The 18855-nt window shown below is 53.1% G+C and overlaps 1 protein-coding gene, 1 long non-coding RNA gene and 1 pseudogene across 2 annotated transcripts; all 3 read left to right on the forward strand.

Moving 5' to 3' along the window:
• The first annotated feature begins 306 nt into the window (after nt 1–306).
• Nucleotides 307–2572, forward strand: LOC123063539 (serpin-Z2A-like). The gene is made up of 2 exons (XM_044487346.1): nt 307–1526; nt 1621–2572. Exons 1-2 carry the CDS (start codon nt 1161–1163, stop codon nt 2419–2421), a joined length of 1167 nt encoding a protein of 388 aa, XP_044343281.1. The 5' UTR covers nt 307–1160; the 3' UTR covers nt 2422–2572.
• A 1294-nt stretch (nt 2573–3866) lies between these two features.
• Nucleotides 3867–7482, forward strand: LOC123063540 (uncharacterized). Its single transcript, XR_006430385.1, has 4 exons — nt 3867–4255; nt 5081–5191; nt 5293–5363; nt 7125–7482. It is a non-coding gene; the product is annotated as an uncharacterized lncRNA (long non-coding RNA).
• A 7985-nt stretch (nt 7483–15467) lies between these two features.
• LOC123057286 (serpin-Z2A-like) lies at nt 15468–18652 on the forward strand (annotated as a pseudogene).
• Nucleotides 18653–18855: the final 203 nt, after the last annotated feature.

Raw genomic sequence — 18855 nt, forward strand, 5'->3', positions numbered from 1 at the left:
AGTTGCAGATGGGTTTACTAAACCCCTTTCTTTGAGGGAGCTGGAGGCATTTCGACGCAACCTCAACTTAGATAAGTTATGATTGAGGGGGAGTGTTAAACAATGTATATACGGTGTATCTATAAACCGTATACGCGTGCGTGCATGTAGTTAGTTGTAACCATAGTTGGGCTGTTGTGATTGTGTCTTATCTAGATTATGACTTGTAAATCAATCCACAGCCTAACAACCCTTGTATATCTCGCGGCCTTGTACCTATATAAACATGCACGCGTCCCTGCTAAGAGCATACGCTTTAGCCTCATTTTCTACACCCAGACCAAGATCTCCCTACTCCTGCGTCATCGACCTCGCTGCAGAAGTCTGCGCCTCACCGTGCTCTGACTGTTGTGGTTCCACTTGGCCCAGCTAGAGAGCGCAACAAGAAGCTGTACCAGTGGGGCCAGGGGTTGCTACATCATCAGACTCGCCTCCGCTTACTCCTGCGGCATTGACGACGGGTCTTTCTACCACGACCGAGAGGACGACTACTCCCATCCGGCGCAGTGGTCGTCACATCTCATCCGCTGGATGAGAACTCTCTCTCCAAGGCAATGCGTGGAGCGTAACCTTGAGTCACCGATAGTGCATAGAGGTACCCCGCAGCCAATCCGCCGTTCTTAATTTACGCCAACACTTGAGCACCGTCAATCGCATCGACCACATGGCAGACCAAGAGCCGGAGAGGCCAAGCAAGTGTTGGGTAATCTTGTCTAGGTTTGCGTCGTAGCAGTACGTGTCCTGGGTGTAGAGTCCTAGTAGTAGTCAGATTCGGCATTGTTAGTACTCCCTCCGTCTCAAAATTCTTATTTTAAATTTGTCTAAATATGGATGTATCAAGTCACGTTTTAATATACATCCGTATTTAGACAAATTTAAGACAAGAATTTTGATAAGGAGGGAGTACGTAGTCAAATTAGTATTGCAAGGAGGTGGTAACCGTGTTAGCTGTCTACGTATAGGGAAAGGACTTTGCTAGTCGGTTGGTAGTTGCATATAAACCCTGCGTGAAGATTGAACCGCTGGAGTTGAGAAAAGGAGAAAATATAAAGAGAAGAACAAGTAGGCGAGTTCCAACTTCCAACAGCAAGAAGGAGCGCAGGTCGTCGCCGCCACCGGCCATGGGCTCCGACGGCCTGACTGCGTTCGCGCTCCGCCTGGCCAAGAAGCTCGGCGAGGGAGACAACACCAGGGGCAGCAACATCGCCTTCTCGCCGCTGTCCCTCTACACCACGCTCGGCCTGGTGGCCGCCGGAGCCTGCGGCAGAACTCTGGATGAGCTCCTAGCCCTGCTCGGTGCCGCGTCGGCCGACGAGCTCGCCGGGTTCGTGCACGGCCTCCCCTCCGACCCGTCCGGCTCCGGTGGGCCTGTCATCACCTACACCTACGGTGTATTTCACCAGGAACACATGGAGCTCACGCCGGACTTCCTCCACACCGCCACCGAGTCCTACAAGGCAGAGATACGCGCCGTCGACTTCGCTGAGGTAGCACTCTAACTTTTTTTCTTCATCTCTAACGTTGATCGCTGTTTCACATTGGCAATGGTACGTCATTGTTTGTTACAACGTGCATGTGTAGGATGAGGTCAGGGAGGAGACCAGGAAGGAGATCAACCAGTGGGCGGCGGCGGAGACGAACAATCTCATCTGGGAGTTCCTGCCGGAGGGTTCATTGACCGACCACTCGAGGTTCGTGCTCACCAACGCCATCTACTTCAAGGGCGCGTGGGAGACCCGCTTCCCAGAGAACCTCACCGAGGACCATGAGTTCCACCGCCTCGACGGCGCCGACCCCGTCGACGTCCCCTTCATGACCCTGCCGGGAACATGCGAGCTCTTCGTCTCATACAATGAAGGCTTCAAGGTGCTCAAGCTCCCCTACAAGGCCGGTGATGATGCCATGTCGCGGTACTCCATGTGCGTCTTCCTCCCGGACGAGGACGACGGGCTGCACGCCATGGTCAGCACTCTTGCGGATATGGGTGGCTCCCTGCTTGACCACGTGCCGAAGCTCCGAAGCAGAGTGAGGGAGCTTATGCTGCCCAAGTTCAAGCTGTCATTCTTTTGTCGTCTCGCCCAAGTCCTTCGAGGCCTAGGGCTTCGGGAGGCGTTCACCGAGGAGGCCGCCGACCTGTCTGGCATCATGGACAAGAGCGTCTGTGACGTGCGCTTGGACGAGGTGTTCCACAAGGCCGTCGTCGAGGTGAATGAGGAGGGCACCGTGGCGGCTGCCTGCGCCGCCGTCATCGGCCGCAAGAAGAAATGTGCAATGAGGTTGGAGTTCATCGCCGACCACCCTTTTGCGTTTTATATCGTGGAGGAGGTCTCAGGGGCCGTGGTCTTTGCCGGTCATGTACTGGACCCTTCTAGCTCACCGTAATAATCAGCTGTAGTAGTAATCTTCTGTATCTAAATAGTTAGTCCCCACTATCCTATTTCTCTCAACATGCAAGCATGACACCTCATCAAGCAACATGCATTAGAAAAGACCCACTTCAACATTCAATGAGCCATAGAAAAATATTCACTTCAACATGCAAACATGCATGATATATTTAATAAATATTTTACAAAAATACTATATAATCAAACACAAATAACAATATGTATTTTTAGTTTTAGCTCACATATTATTTCTCCGAATATTCTTATTTCCATAAATTATTAATATCTTAGAAATCTATTGCAAAATATTCCCGCAACAACGTGCGGGGCATCGTCTAGTTTTATTAGAGCTCATACTAGTAGTTAATTAATATTCTGCCTCGAACAACTATAGATAATGTTGGAAACGAATATTTTGGCAATGCAACTCGATGATTGATCGGTGCATAGCGCACGTATATATGGAGTACAAGGTGGGCCACAACCTCAACTATACAATGACTAGGAGGTGGGTCGGACTATACAATATACATGCACAAACCATATATTCAACACCCCCCCCCCCCCCCCCCCCGCAGTCGAAGCGTCGCCGGATACGCAAAGACTGGACCTGAACTCCTCGAAAATAGAAGTAGGCAGTCCTTTTGTCATAACATCGGCAAACTGTTGCGCCGTCAGGACGTGGAGGACCCGGATGCGCCCAAGGGCCACCTGCTCACGAACAAAATGTATGTCAAGCTCAATGTGCTTCTTTCGTCGATGATGGACCGGGTTGGCGGAGAGGTACACGACGGAGACGTTGTCGCAGTAGACGAGTGTGGCCTTGTGAACATCACAAAGTAACTCCTGGAGCAGCTGACGAAGCCAAGAGCATTCGGCAACGGCGCTAGCCACTGCCCGATACTCTGCCTCGGCACTCGAGCGAGAGACTGTGGGCTGTCACTTGGAAGACCAAGAGATCAGAGACGGCCCAAGGTAGACACAGTACCCCGAAGTGGAGCGCCGCGTGTCCGGGCAGCTAGCCCAGTCCGCATCAGAGTAGGCGACAAGGTCGGTAGAGGCGGAGGCCGCCAGTGTAAGTCCCATGGACGTAGTGCCGCGTATGTAACGGAGGATACGCTTCACCAAGGTCCAGTGAGAGTCACACCACTACACCACAACACTTGATTGGGGGCAATTAACTGCCGGGAGAAATATCTATATAAGGGCAAACCAACTGCCGGGGATCTCTTAACTGCCGGCACAAGTACTTGCAGACAGAATAACTGCCGGTAGAAGTTGAGCAATAATGGCATACATACTGCCGGCGTTGATATCCACCATTTAGGTCACTCTCAGAACTAAACCTTGGCCCATTATCTGCCGGGAAGCGTTAATGGCGCGAGAACGAAATAATTGGGCCCAAAGGCGCGCCAGCGCGGAGAGCGCACGAGAGCCCAAATACTTCGCTCCAGAGACTTAGCGGCCGCCCCAGATCTAGCCCAAATCACCATCTGCTCCAACCCTAGCCGCCGCCAACACGAGACGACGCCGAGCACCCACCACTGCCCGACCCCAGCCGCCCCTGACCACCCATCGCAGCAGCTGTCCTCTCGGACCACCGCCGCCGCCGAGCACCCTCCTCCGTCGCCGTCAAGTACCCTCCTACGCAGATCTCGTCCGCCCTCCGCCCATCCCCAGCGCCGCCCAGATGTCGCCTCTCCTTCCATGCTTTCTCCCCGGGCAGCACCGTCTCTCCTAGGGTATGCGCCACCGACCATCATGCTCTCCAGCCTATCGTCCTTCGTCCGTGCTCCTCCGACCTCCCCCTTTTGTACTTCGAGCGCGAGGTATGGTCCTGGTGCTTCCCGTTCTCTTGTATTCTTTACTGTTCTTTCAATTTTTCCAATGATTTGTAACACACATGAGCACATCTGCCAAATCTTCTCCCTCTGCTTTGAGGAAAATAGCAGAGCACTCTGATGGAAGAAGTCAGCCTCAGCCAGTGCAAACTATAGCTCTAGAAATAGTTGCCGCTTTGTTTTACTGGTAAATACTTGTTACAAAGTGCTATTTTCAGCTGTAAACATTCAGCCTACACTATGTACTGCATGTTTTACTAATAATTGCTGCCTGGTATCTTGTCTGACCTGAAACATATGGTCACTTTAGTAATAGCAACATCAAAGTAGAAATTGGGTTGGGCAAGGAATTCATGATTCTGGCCCAACTTTTGTTAGATGTGTAAATTGAAAAATGTTTGTCAACTATGATTATTTTGTTTCAAATAATAACACGTAAAAACCTTGTTTTGTTTGCATGTTATGGTTTAGGAGGTTGAACAGAATATTAAGACGCATAATAAGTACCTGTCTTATTTGCTCATGAAAATGTTTGATCTTAACATAGGAACATGATCTGACCCCATGCGTATGTTAGCAGTCTGGTTTTCATGCCTTTTGTGAATGCAAAGTGGCACTTGATGCATAGCTAGTGTCAAAAGACCTTCATAATTTGGACTGCTAATTCTCGTGGATTATCTATCTGTTTGTTTGAAACTGCTGTCCATTGCCAACATATTTCTTCCAGCAATTTTGCAGTTGGATTCTGGTTGGATTCCTTTATTTCCAAGTTTAATTGTGTCATTCTTGTAATTTCTTTACCGTGCTATGCAGAATGAACCATCTTTTGGTGGTGCTTGAGTCATGGGCATAGATGCATCTAACCAAATAATGCTTGCTTCTGGGAAGGCACCTAGTGTAGGTGGAGAACATGTTCTAAGAAAGGTATAGTACATTTAAATCTCGTTCTTTGCCAAATCTTCTGATACTGAAGTTGTCAAGGATATATGCATCTGGTCCATACATAACACTGTCACTGATAACAGCGGCTCCAAAAAGATTTTTCTGCTTCTGCTATGGGACCTTGCATGTGGGATGATGAGGGCAATCAAAGCAGGTATGTGACACAGGGATAGTTGAAAAGCGGCAACACCTGATTTGATTCTGATAGTGTTTTCTGTTGATCAACCCAGTCTAGTGGGAGTCGTTTGCTAGGCTTTCTCCGATCAAAAAGGCTGAGGAGGAGAAGTAGCTAAATAGCATTGGACTTTATCTTGTGAAAAGGCTGAGGAGGAGAAGTAGCTAAATAGCATTAGACTTTATCTTGTGAAAAGGCTGAGGAGGAGAAGCAGCTAAGCAATAGTTCGCTTTCCCTAGTTGAAAAGGTTGAGCTGAACTAGACTTTTCAAGCTTTAGTGCATTGAGCTGGCAGCAGCAAGCTTCTAGGTAGCTACCTCACATTCACGTACAACTGCAATAGGCAGTTTGTAATCCCCTATAAAAGGAGCCGTGCTCCTTCATTGTAAATCAGGGCCATTTCATTTCTATCCAGCCAAGCCTCAAGTGTAGTACTACTACATATACGTGTATGTGTTTTGCTAGAATGCTTAAGCATAAATAGTTAGTAGCACACAACTGCTACTGTGTGAGTTCCTCTGTTCTTGTGTGTTGCCGCAGCAAGTGTGCAGCTGGCTGCTATTTAGTCCTCTGCTAGATTGTACAAGACAGAGAGCTAGTTACTCGCCAGTAGTTTTGGGCTAACATTTTCTTCAGGTGGCATCCTTCAAGGACCATCCTTATTAGTTACTTACAGCAATTTTGTTGATTATGGATTATGGATCATCATCAGACGGCCATGCACATGCATAGAACTCACTTTTTTCTAGCTAGCTAGTTGCTACTCCCTCTGTCCCATAATGTAAGATGTTTTTTGACACTACACTAGTGTTAAAAAGCTGTCTTACATTATGGGACGGAGGGAGTAGTTGTTACTGTTTGCAGGCGTAAGAACTGAGAACGGCACTGAATAGCCATGCTCAAGGCTTTTTAGGTTACCAAAGAGGACGCCCCTCTACGGGGAATCTCCAGCGGCGACAGTTATACACTGACTGGATTGTTGTTATACACTGCCTGAATAGCCTTGTTTTTATGTTGCTACACACTGCCTGAACTGTTAAAGGCCTTGATTGACTTTCATTGATTGCTATAATAATGACAAACTGTCCAGAAGCAGGACTAGTCTGTTTCTTTGATTATAATAATCAACAATTGGTAAGTTTGTCTAGCTTAATTGTTTCTGAAATTTACACAACACGTCAGGTAGATATATGGTGGAAAGGTGAAGGGCACATGTACACATATTTTGTTGTATCAGTGGCTGGCTGTGCAAGCTCACGTGATTTAGTTTAAAATACTGTCGTAAATATTGCATCTGCGATACGTCTCATGATTTTGCAAATACTGTATAATATTATGGTTTTCACAAACTCTGGTATTTTGCAGCTAGAGGTTTAGAAACTGTAGTTTTCGAATACTACAATTTTACATATACTATTCACCCAAACAGAGCCTGAGCAGTTTGGAGCCCTTGATGTCCTTTTTAAAAACTGAGCAGGACTATTGATGTTTGGATAGAAGTCCTTGCTGAAAAATGCTTGGCCTGGAGCCTCCTTGCAAAGTGCCTGGACTATGTTTAGTTGATGTCCTGAAGAAATGTCTATTGACTTCTGCTATTTGCATTAGAACACTTGTCCTTATGTGATATAAAGATTGCATTTTTATTGTGCTGTCTTGTGCTTCCATTACTAGTTGCATGTTTATGATACAACAGGTTTATCGTTCTATGAGAGCTCCATTTTGAGTTTCCGGTCTGTTGCAGGTTTTCCTAAGATACACAAGTTGATGGAGGATTGCAAGATCTACATACAAGCGGTTGACGGTTTGGAAGTTCTACAGCGGCTGAAGGTTTGGAGGACATACAATTAAGTTGGTGTAGTGATAATGTAGTGCACCTAGTTTGTTGAACCTGGAGACATTGGCAAGTTCTGCTTATTTTGGTGGTTGTTTTGGTACACAAGCCACTGGATGCTCATTTTGGTTGTGTGGCACATCTAGAAACATACGTACTATTTTGTGCCAGCACAAGTCCTTATGTATGGTTGTTTCCTATATGTATGTATCCAGAAACATATGTATCTGGCATGTTATGTTTATATTGAAGGAAATTTAAGGTTTTTGATGAGGCCTATGTGTAACTTCGATTGAAGTGTATGTCTAAGATGTGAGATCTACCTGATTGCCAAAATGGATTCTTAATTAGGTATATGCTGCATACGTAAAACAGTTTTTGCTAGTTAAACACAATGATCTGGCATTCTATCTGCCGGGTCAACATGCTTGTACTGGCAGTAACATTGTCGGTAACTGTATTTCCTTTGGCGCAAACAGTCCGCCGGGAGAAAGCAAACTGCCGGCAGATATATAAGCTAGGGCAGATAAACTGCCGGGAATAATCTAACTGCCGGGAGAACAAATCCCCGGCAGCCGTTCTTGTGGCAGTTCTATCTGCCGGGAGAACTACTATCCTGGCAGTTTCTCTGCCCTCTTAAGAGCTTTCTCCCGGCAGATTGCATGCCATTACATTGGTGTTGTGGTGTAGTGCACGGAGCATGCATGTGAAGACAGACCTACTGAACAACATACTACAAGTCGGGGCGCGTCAGAGTGAGGTACTGCAAGGCACCCACAATGGAGCGATAGAAGGCCGCGTCGGATGCGAGAGAGCCCTCCAGAGCTGAAACCTTGGCCTTGGTGTCAACAGGCGTGGGAGCGGGCTTGAAGTTAAGCATGCCGGCACGATCGAGAAGCTCATGGGCGTAACGCTGCTGGTGCAAAAAGAACCCATCTGGCCGTCGAACCACCTCAATGCCGAGGAAGTAGTGGAGGGGCCCCAAGTCCTTCAGGGCAAACTCATCGCGAAGACGAGCAGTAAGCCGCTGGAGAAGCGCGATAGTGGAAGCCGTCAGGATGATGTCGTCGACGTAGAGCAACAAGTAGGTCGTGTCAACCCCATGATAGTACACGAAGAGGGACGCGTCGGAGCGGGTCGATGTAAATCCGAGCGTCTGCAGGAAGGCAGCGATGCGCTGGTACCAGGACCGAGGCACCTGCTTCAACCCATAAAGAGAACGGGAGAGCAAGCACACATGGTCCGGATGTGTGGGTCAACGAAGCCGGTGGGCTGCTCACAGAACACCTGCTCGGCGAGGTGGCCGTGCAAGGAGGCATTGGAGACGTCCAACTGATGCATGGGCCAAGCTCGGGAGACGGCCAGCTGAAGCACGCTGCGGATCGTGCCCGGTTTAACAACCGGAGCAAAAGTGTCGGTGAAATCCACGCCCGCACGTTGCCGAAAGTCTCGAACCACCCAGCGAGCTTTGTAGCGCTTGAGATTCCCATCGGGACGAGTCTTATGCCGAAAGACCCACTTGCCCGTGATGATATTGGCACGAGGTGGCCGAGGGACAAGCTGCCAGGTGCGGTTCCATTGGAGCGCATCGAACTCTTCCTGCATCGCAGCGAGCCAATGAGCATCCCGAAGGGCGGCTCGAGCTGACGATGGGAGAGGGGACGGCTCGGAGACGGAAGCAGCAAGAAGATACTCATCGCTAGTGTACCACGTACTCGGGCGGAAGGTACCGGCCCGAGAGCGAGTCATCGGGCGGGGCAGCGAGTCAGGGGCAACGGGCGAGGACGAAGAAGAGCCCGCCGCCACTGATGCCGCGGGTGAGACCGCGGGTGAGGCCGCGGGCGAGGCCGCCGGCGAGGGTGCGGGGCAGGCCGCCAGCGAGGGCGTGGGGAAGGCCGCTGCGGGCGAGGCCGCCGGCGAGGGCGCGGGGGGCGCCGAGGAGGCCCGCACCGATGGTGGCGCAGGGGGCGTCGCAGGCGCCGGGAGGGATGCAGCCCCGAAGTAAACCGGCCAGGGAGGAACTCGACCCGGGACACGGGAGGCACCCTCAAAGCCAGGAGGCGGCCCGCGAGAAGCGCCCGAGCGGCCGTCACCAGGAGCGGGCAAGGCCACAACATCCGAAGGTACCTGCTGAAATGGAAAAACCATCTCATCAAAGTAAACGTGTCGGGAAGTGATGACCCGATGTGAGATAGGATCATAGCAGCGGTAGCCTTTGGTGTTGGGGGGATAGCCAAGAAAAATACAGGCCACAGACTGTGGTGCGAGCTTATGAGAAGTAGTGGAAGCGATGCTAGGGTAGCACAAGCAACCGAAAATGCGAAGCTCGGTGTAGGAAGGTGGCGTGCCGAACAGAAGATGATGAGGAGCAAAATTCCCGCGAGTGCGACAGGGATGGATGTTGAGGAGTAGTGATGCGGTGGCGAGCGCGTTAGGCCAGAAACGTGGTGGCACGTTGGCGTGAAAGAAGAGGGTGCGAACGCAGTCATTAAGAGTGCGAAGCACGCGCTCAGTGCGGCCATTTTGTTGCGAAGTGTACGGGCAAGTGAGACGAAAAATTGTGCCGTGTGTGGCGAGAAGGTTGCGGATTGCAAGATTATCGAACTCCTTCCCGTTGTCTGTTTGCAACGCATGAATGGGGCGACCAAACTGCATGGAGACATAGGAGTAGAATGCGGTGAGAGTGGCAACAGAATCCGACTTTCGCCGCAACGGGAAGGTCCACACATAGTGCGAAAAATCATCAAGGATAACAAGATAATAGAGATAGCCCGTGTTACTTGCAACAGGAGAGGTCCAAACATCACTATGAATTAACTCAAATGGGTATGAAGCAACATGCGAGGAAGTGCTAAAGGGTAAACGAGTATGTTTGCCGAGACGACAAGCATGACAAGTGTGATCGTCGATCTTATTACACGTGAATGAAAAACTGCGAAGAATATGACGAAGGGTGGCAGGGTTGGGATGACCAAGACGAGCATGCCAAAGGTCCACTCCAGCGGAAAGCGCCATGGGTGCAGCGACGGAGGATGTGGAGGAGTGGACCGGGTAGAGATCGTCGGGGCTGTCACATCGGTGGAGCACCATCCGGGTACGGGCATCCTTAACAGAAAAGCCAAACATGTCAAATTCAACGGTGACATAATTTTCATGTGTAAGAGAACAAACAGAAACAAGATTTTTAATGATGTCATGTTAAACGAGTACGTTAGAAAGATGTAATGGAACGGAGTTAGAAGGAAAAGAAGCATGGCCGACATGAGTGATGGGCATGGAAGAACCGTCGCCCACGGTAATGCGAGCAGCAGTGTGAACAGGGTGAGCGGTAAGAAGGTTACCGGGGTTGGCGGCCATGTGAGCCGTGGCTCCGGTGTCCATGTACCAGTCGCCACCGCCGGTGTACTGCTGTGGCGTGGGGGCGGTGTGGAGGGCCGCTAGCAACTCGGGGTCCCATGGTGCCGGCGGGAGGGCCGGGGCCGACGGCAGAGGCTGTGGCGGCGGCGCCACGAGCCCATCGGCCGGAGGCAGCCCATAGGCCGCCGAGGGGCCGTAGAGCGGCGCCGGCGGATACGCCTGAGGGGCCGCGTACAAAGCCTGATGAGGGGCCGGGCAGGCGCCAAAAACACCGGGGACGGGGGCGCGCGGTATGGGCATGGAGTATGCGTGAACAACCCCCGTCCAGGGGTTCTGGCCGGCCTGCCAGGGCGCCGGCGGGAGCGGGTGCTGCGGCTGGCGCGGTGCCCCGCCATGGGCAGCTGGCGGCTGCTGCTACTGCTTGCGGCCACCTCGGCCGCGACGCCCACCCTGGCGCTGCTGCTGCTCGGCGGGGGGCGGCGGAGGGGCCTGCGGTGGCACGGGATATGGGAACCCGGGCGGCGGTTGCACGTGGAGGGGCCCCTGGGCGGGCCGCGGCGGGGGAGCCGGAGCGGTGGGCGGCGCACCGCCGCGGGTTCCGGCAGTGAGAGCCGTATGGGTGGCCCGGGCGCGCGACATCCACATCCTCTTCTCCTCCAGCTTCAGGTACGCGACGATCTTGGGGAAGGTCGGGTTGGTGATGAGAGGGATGTTGGAGGCGACGTTCCCGAAGTCTTCGTTCAGGCCGGCGATGAGAGTGCTGAGGCGGAGCTCGTCGGAGACCTTCTCACCGAGGTCATGGAGCTCATCGACAAGCTTCTTGAGGCGCATACAATAATCGTCGACCGACGAGTCAAGCTACTGGCACCCAAAAATCTCGCCGTGCAAGAAAACCTTGCGTTGGAGCGCGTTGTCGGTGAAGAGGCCGTTGAGCTTAGTCCAGACGACGTGAGCGTCATCATCAGCGGAGACCACCATGTGGAAGAGGTCCTTCGAGATGGTGGTGTAGAACCAGCAGATCAGAGTGGCGTCGATGGACGTCCACTCCTTATCATCCTCCATGAAGCGGGAGTCCATGGAGCCATCGATGTGATCCCGGAGATTGTACTCACGGAACACAAGGGAGAAGTACGTCTTCCAGGCATAGTAGGTGGAGGTGAGTTGATCGAGAATGACGGGAACCCGAGCGAGGATATTGAGATCACGGATGACGACGGGATCGGGGCCGTCGAAGGGGTTGGTGCGGCAGCTGCGGGTGGTACCGGTGGAACCGGGGGAGGCCATGGCCGAGAGGGGAGGGCGGCGGCGCGTGGTGAAGCGGCGCGGCGGGAGGGATGGCGGCGGCGCGGGTGGCGGCGCTGCGGGTGCGGGCGGAAGCGCGAGGCGGCGGCGACACACAGGGGGGCGGCGGCGCGGCGGCGAGGAGACGCGGCGGCGGCGGCGGCGGCGATGGGATCGCGGCGGCGGCGGCAGGAGTTAGGGTTAGGATCGTAGGTATGATACCATGTTGGAAACGAATATTTTGGCAATGCAACTCGATGTATTGATCGGTGCATAGCGCACGTATATATGGAGTACAAGGTGGGCCATAACCTCAACTGTACAATGATTAGGAGGTGGGCCGGACTATACAATATACATGCACAAACCATATATTCAACAGATAATCGTCAAGAAACTAAACAAATCGACTATATATTTTCTGTTGCTATTTCAAGCTTTATTTGGCCCCTCTGTATGTTTTTGTGGCGTTAAAATATCGATGGTCATCCCATCATGACCTGAGAGATATTGCCGCGAGTAACATGATGATATATAGACTGGCGATGCAAGCAAGTGTGGTCATTGGTGCTCTCACCGTACGATTTGTAGTGATTTGTTGTTACTTGGTTTTGGGTTGATGCAACACACGCCGATCACAGCACTGGTTCCACCCCGAAGAGAGAAATTTCATTGATCACTGTGAAATAACGTTATGGTTGCAGCGTCACTTTTCACTTTTCATCAGATCAATGTTTTAATATTCTTGCGGAGAGACTTAGGGATTCCCTACAAAATAACCTATGTACATTCAAGAGTACACTACAGCTTCTGCAAACACCATGTCGATTTTCTTCAGCGGTAATCTCAACTCTTTGCTCTTCAAACATATGGGAAGGATCTGTTTTGAGGGGTACAGAGCACTAAGAGATCCATGTTTGGGACTTGGACCACATGCCGGTCCCCTCTGGTTCCTCTACTACTAAGTTAATTTTCTATTTTGGAAAAGGAGGTTAAAAGTTAAAACCCCTGGCTTCTGCATCAATTGATACATACAATCATCTTTATTCATTATTCAACAAATGTGTGATGAGAACATGCATCAAACCATCCGAAGCCACCACTCACACCTACAACCTCGATAATGAGGAGTACTCTCACTCCCTATATCTAGAGCCGTTGTCGTCTCCGATCCATCCGAATAATGTGTCGGAACCTACAGCCGGAGCAGGAAACCTAAGGCGTGCACTACATGTACATGTTTTAGAAGCCGCCACCACCATCGAACCGATGACCCATCTTCACGGAAGAGATCTGCATTATCCTTACCAGTCCGGCCATCCGTCGATGCCACCACGACGCCCAACGGCACCACCACCCTACGCTCATCCATCCAGATGCATCTGCCATCGAGACTCAGCTGCACCATACCGCCAAGACCCGCCGCCATCGGCACGGTACATAGAACGCCGCTCGTCCTGCCAACCTCGACACCGTTGCCGCTGCGGGATCTCCACGAACAGCGTGACCCATCATTTAGAGTTGGGGCACTGGTGTATGGTATGGTAGGTCAATTGTAGCGTGCCCCTCTACCTTACACAAGAAGCGCAATAGTGGTGGTGCTGCTTGGGGTGGGGGGCTTGTAAACAATCTAGAAGTGGCCAAGGAGACCTAATCGGAAACATTTCAAACTAGTTGTAGCCCTTGTCAGCGGCGCCCCTGCCACCCCTTATGTTGATGTTGTTTCAACTAGAAGTACTTCCGGACCCTCTGTATGGCTTGTGGTAGTCATGCGAGGCGTTGGATCAGGTCGTATTGATGCCTCCAGCATTACCACCCCACCTCCTTGTTGGTTATGATATCATCTCAAGCCGACCCATGACTCAGACACTCACCGAACAGCTCGTCGTTCGGAATCTATGATGCCTGCACCAGGCTCTGCCGATAGAGTGTTGCGACCAAGACAGGTGGAAACAACCCACATGCCATATTACCGGCCGGTGAAACTAGCCCATCCGGCCAACTAGGGCCCACCAGCACCACACAACAGCTGACTAGGAAGAACCCTATGGCCCATGGGGTTCATGGGGTTTGGGTGGTCCATGGTAGTAGATCAAACTGCACCGACTGTGACCATGGGGTTCGGGTGGACCATGGTCCTTAACCTCCACTCTCAAGGTGCACACGCAAATGCTCACTATGAAGAGTAGAACAACTGACAAGACCCAAGAGACTAGAATTGCTAGGACAGTAATACATAAATTTTAGACCTACAAAACCTTACGAAGTGTGTTACGCAATCTTCCTCTAAATTCTCTCATCTCCCTGATTTTCATGGGGGTGGGGCCCCTCCCTCCTCTACATGCCTTTTCGTGGATGTAGCATTCGTTGCAGTAATATATTAGAAAAAGAGCAAGAAAAATTGTTAACGACTAATAACCCGATATCTCAAAATATGTAGGGCGGGTAGATTGTTGAGAGAGCTGCTGGGAGGCGCGATCATGGTGGTCTTCCACCCGGGCTCGGATGCAAGGTCAGGTGGTGCCATGAATCTGGCCAACATGTTGTTGGGCGGTTTTCTGCCAAACGGTTGTCACCTGAGAGGACTTAAATTGTATGATCTACGCCCACAAGCGAGGACGACAGAGATACTCGCGACGAGTGGTGCTGTCGTCTCATGCAGATCAGCACCGACTGCCATTTGTGAGGATGATACAGGCCTCCGAAGTGTCCAGAACTCAGGATTTGGCAGTGTCGATGTCCTTTCTCCTTGTCAAGTTTTCTTTGGATGGTAATGAGTGGCTCTTGTCGAGTCTCGCCGTCCTACCTGTACGAACGTGGTCATTGCTCGCCATAAGGACCGTGCGCATATATGCAATTATTGGGACCAAGGCAAGTGGAGGAGACAATATTATTTGACTTCGACTAGGTGATACTTCTCGAGTACAGTCTTGAGCTCCAGGGTGAAAACTCTGGTCAAACCCTAATTGGTTATACCTGACAATGGCGGCATTGCTTGCGTCGTTACCTTGATGATGCCATTGCTCGGATTTTGCTCAGAATTGATATTCAAGGTGAAAACCATGATATGACCTTTGGTGGTTGGATCTGGGATGGCGACACATGTACGTCATTCCTTTTCTGAAGGCGCCGCTTTTGAAAAACCTTTCTCATAGTCTTTGTGTTTTCTAGAGACGGTTGGTGCTGATGGTCACTATTATATTTTGTCAATTGTTGTTTTCATTACTTATTTTTTCTTTTTCTCTCTCTCTATTTAGGCATAGCGTCATGTCGGCGTGATCATTTTCTTTGGGTGTTGTGTTGGTTGTGTGCATCTTAATTATGTAGAAGCCGGTTGTGTATTCATTATGATTGTATACCTCTACTACATTATGAATCAATAAAAAAAACACCCTTTATATCATTTTTTTCCCTAACTTGATGAGATCCAACGGATGGAACCTATCCCTTCGTTTGACAATTACAATAATCGGAAGGTGTCCGCTGCCCAAACCTATTTTTATTAGGGTTTAGCATCTTGACTAATAATACCATGTAATATACCCTTGCCCCGTCGTTTTAATTCACCTTCCCTTACGGGCGCACACGAGCGTCAATTGTGTCAGACAGACGACAATGGAGGATCAGACGAGGCCAAGCCAGAAGGCACGCGCGTCGTCGTCATCGCCTGCCGTGGGCTCCGGCGTCCTGACGGCGTTCGCGCACGGCCTGGCAAAAAAGCTCGCCGCCGGCGACGGTAACGTCGCGTTCTCGCCGCTATCCATCTACACCATGCTCGGCCTGCTGGTGGCAGGAGCACGAGGCAAAACCCTGAACGAGCTCCTCGCCCTGCTCGGCGCCTCGTCCCCCGACGAGGTTGCCGGGTTCGTGCGCGGCCTCGCCTCCGACACCTCCGGCTCCGGTGGGCCCCTCGTCACCTACGCCTACGGTGTCTTCCACCAGAAGAAGATGAAACTCACGCGACGCGAGCCTACGTGCACGCCGCCGCCGAGTCCTACAAGGCCGAGATACACGCGGTCGACTTCGCTAAGGACATCTCCAGCCGCGCCCTAGGAAGGCCTTCCCAAGCGATTTTTTCGCGCCGGCGTCAAAAAAAGGCCCAGTCGCGTCCCCAGGAGCCCGTTTTTCGCCGGCTTGGGCCGAAAACAGCGCCGGCGGACCCAGGCAGAACCCGGCAAGCTGGGGGGCGCCCGGGGGCGCCGGGGCGAGCTGTTTTGGCGCGAAAAAGATGCGGGCCAGCCGCGTCAGCGACTCGGCGCCTCGTCTTCCCCCAACGGCCTTGATTCCCGCGGGAAATCAATGGCAAGGCTGCCGCCGGTCAGCCTTGCCATTGATTCCTCACGGACGGCGCGTTCACGGGACGGCGTGCCGACACCTCCCCTCCCTCGCACGCGTACACACGGGCGCGGCCCGGCTATAAAAGCCGGCGGCCTCCACTCGCCTGTGCCCACACCAGCCCCGCCCCTCGCCGCCGTCCAGCCCCTCCCTCTCCCTGCCTCTCCCGAGCGCCGCCGTCCAGCCCCTCCCTCTACCTCTCCTGAGCCCGCCGAGCCCCATCGTCGCCATGGCGGAACGCTTCTCCGGAGAGAAGGCGCGGCCAACGGCTTCGGCCGCCGTTCGCTCCGCGAACAGGAGTCTTGGCTCCTGTTCCAGGCGAACATCCCGGCGCCGCCGGACATGCGTGTCGGGCCAACAGGGTGGAGACTCAGCGCCGGGGGAGTGCCCATTCCCCCGTTGCCCGACGCCATGGCGAAGCCGAAGTATTTCGCCGAGGAGGTCGAGATCGTGCGCGCGTCCCTCACCGATGCCCAGCTCTCCCTCCCCCAGTACGCCGCCGACAACCACGCGGCCTGGGCGGTGTATTTCGAGCGCCGCCAGCAGCAGCGCTTGGCGTCCACCAACGGCGCGCCGGTGGTCGGCGGCTGGCAGAACAGCGAGGGGCGCCACCTCTGGTGGGGCGTCCCCGGCCGCACACTCGAGGGCGTGCTCACGCACCTCGAGGGCGGCAACGACCCGCCATTGGCGCACCCCCCGGCGAGGGTGGCCGCCCCGGCGCAGCACCGACGCGTCGGGCCATGGGCGCCAAGGAGGTTCGGCGCCTCCTCTTCTTCCTCCTCATCATGCTCTTCTTCACACTCCTCCGGCTCTCCGGCGCTGCTCGGCGTCAAGGCCGAGCCCGCGGCGGAGACGCCGCTCGGCCGGCGCACTCGCAGCGCCGGCATCGTCATCAACGATGGCGGGCGGCGCGCCTCCTCCTCGTCGACTCCTCCGCGCTTCGTCAAGCCAAAGACGGAGCCGGGGCTGGCGCCGGTGAAGACGGAGCCGGGGCTGGCGCCGGTGAAGACGGAGCCGGGGCTGGCGCCGGTGAAGGCGGAGTTCGACGAGGACGACGCGGCCCTCGAATGGGCGCGCCAGGACTACATTGCGATGGAGAAGGCGCGCCGGGAGAAGGAGAAGGAGGGCCAGCGCGCCGCCCTACGCCGCTTCGAGGAGCGCCGACGCGGCCGCGAGGAAGGCGGGGTCGTCGTCTTATGCGACAGCGACGACGACGACGACGCGCCGCCGCCTGTTCGCCATGGCGACGCTGGGCAGGGGTCCAGCAGGAGCACCCGCGTCAAGGAGGAGAAGGCCGACGGCGACGATGGCGGCGACGACTTCAGCCCCTTTCTTTTTTTTAGATTAGGTTAATGTAATATTTGGAAGAATTTTGCCAAAATTTGTCATGTTTGGCCGAAATTTAACTAGTTTTTATCTAACTTCGCCAAACGTTCTTTTTTTTGTTTTTTAATACGCGCCTGGGGGCGGCCCTGGGGCCGACGGCTAGGGACCAACTCGCCCCAGGGCCATTTTTTACGCCGGCTCACTCTCAGGCGGCGCTTTTAGACGCCCTAAGGGGCCAACGGCTGGAGATGCCCTAAGGTCAGCGTCTTCATTTTGTGGCACCGGTGCTTGCTGGATCGACATTACAATTGTATATAATAAATTCCTGCATGCATGCAGGGTGATATAGAGAAGATCAGGGAGGAGATTAATGAATGGGCAGCGGCGGCAACGAACAATCTCATCTCGGAGATCCTGCCGGAGGGGTCATTGTCCGACAATTCGAGGTTCGTGCTCACAAACGCCATCTACTTCAAGGGCGTGTGGAAGAGCCGTTTCCCCAAGAACCTCACCGTGAACCGCAAGTTCCACCGGCTGGGCGGGCGGCGGCCATCAATGTCCCCTTCATGACCTTTGCCCCGGGAAAACTCGAGATCTTCGTCTCCTACCACAAAGACTTTGACGTCCTCAAACTCCCCTACAAGACCGGCGTCGCCGCAGCACGGTACGCGATGTGCGTGTTCCTCCCCCACGAGCGTGACGGGCTGCACGCCATGGTCGATGCTCTCGATGCGGCCGGCGGCTCCCTGCTCGACCACGTGCCCAAGTACCCGAGGAGCGTGAGTAAGCTCCTGCTGCCCAAGTTCAAGCTCTCCTTCTTTTGCCGCCTCGCCCAACTGCTCGAGAGTATGGGAGTCCGGCAGGCGTTCAGCGAGGAGGAAGCTGATCTGTCCGGCCTGGTGAAAAAGAGTGTCTGCGTCGTGCGTTTGGACGAGGTGTTCCACAAGGCGGTCCTCGAGGTGAACGAGGAAGGCACCAAAGCGGCGGCCTGCACCGCTGTCGTTGGCGTCAGGAAGTATTCGGGGAAGACGATTCAGAGGGAGTTCGTCGCTGACCACCCGTTTGCGTTTTATATAGTGGAGGACGTGTCCGGGGCTGTGGTCTTTGCCGGCCATGTCCTTGACCCTTCTAGCCCATAGTCCTAGTAATATTACCGTTGAGGCTCGTAGCTAGTTATTTTTTTTAAAAGGAGGATGACCCCCGGCCTCTGCATCTGGGAGATGCATACAGTCACTTTATTGATTATTCTCGTTAACCTTACAAAGTATTACAACAATATGCCTGAATCCGTCACCTTGACAACATATGCCACTATTCCTATTCATATGATGAAGGGATGCTA

The sequence above is a fragment of the Triticum aestivum genome, chromosome 3A, assembly GCF_018294505.1.
Source record: "Triticum aestivum cultivar Chinese Spring chromosome 3A, IWGSC CS RefSeq v2.1, whole genome shotgun sequence".
Lineage (NCBI taxonomy): Eukaryota > Viridiplantae > Streptophyta > Magnoliopsida > Poales > Poaceae > Triticum > Triticum aestivum.

Excerpts from the sequence above, each read along its gene's own strand:
- LOC123063539 (XM_044487346.1), top strand. The coding sequence starts at position 1,161 with ATGGGCTCCGACGGCCTGACTGCGTTCGCGCTCCGCCTGGCCAAGAAG. Across the intron at positions 1,527-1,620 it reads GCGCCGTCGACTTCGCTGAG|GATGAGGTCAGGGAGGAGAC; the intron begins GTAGCACTCTAA and ends GTGCATGTGTAG.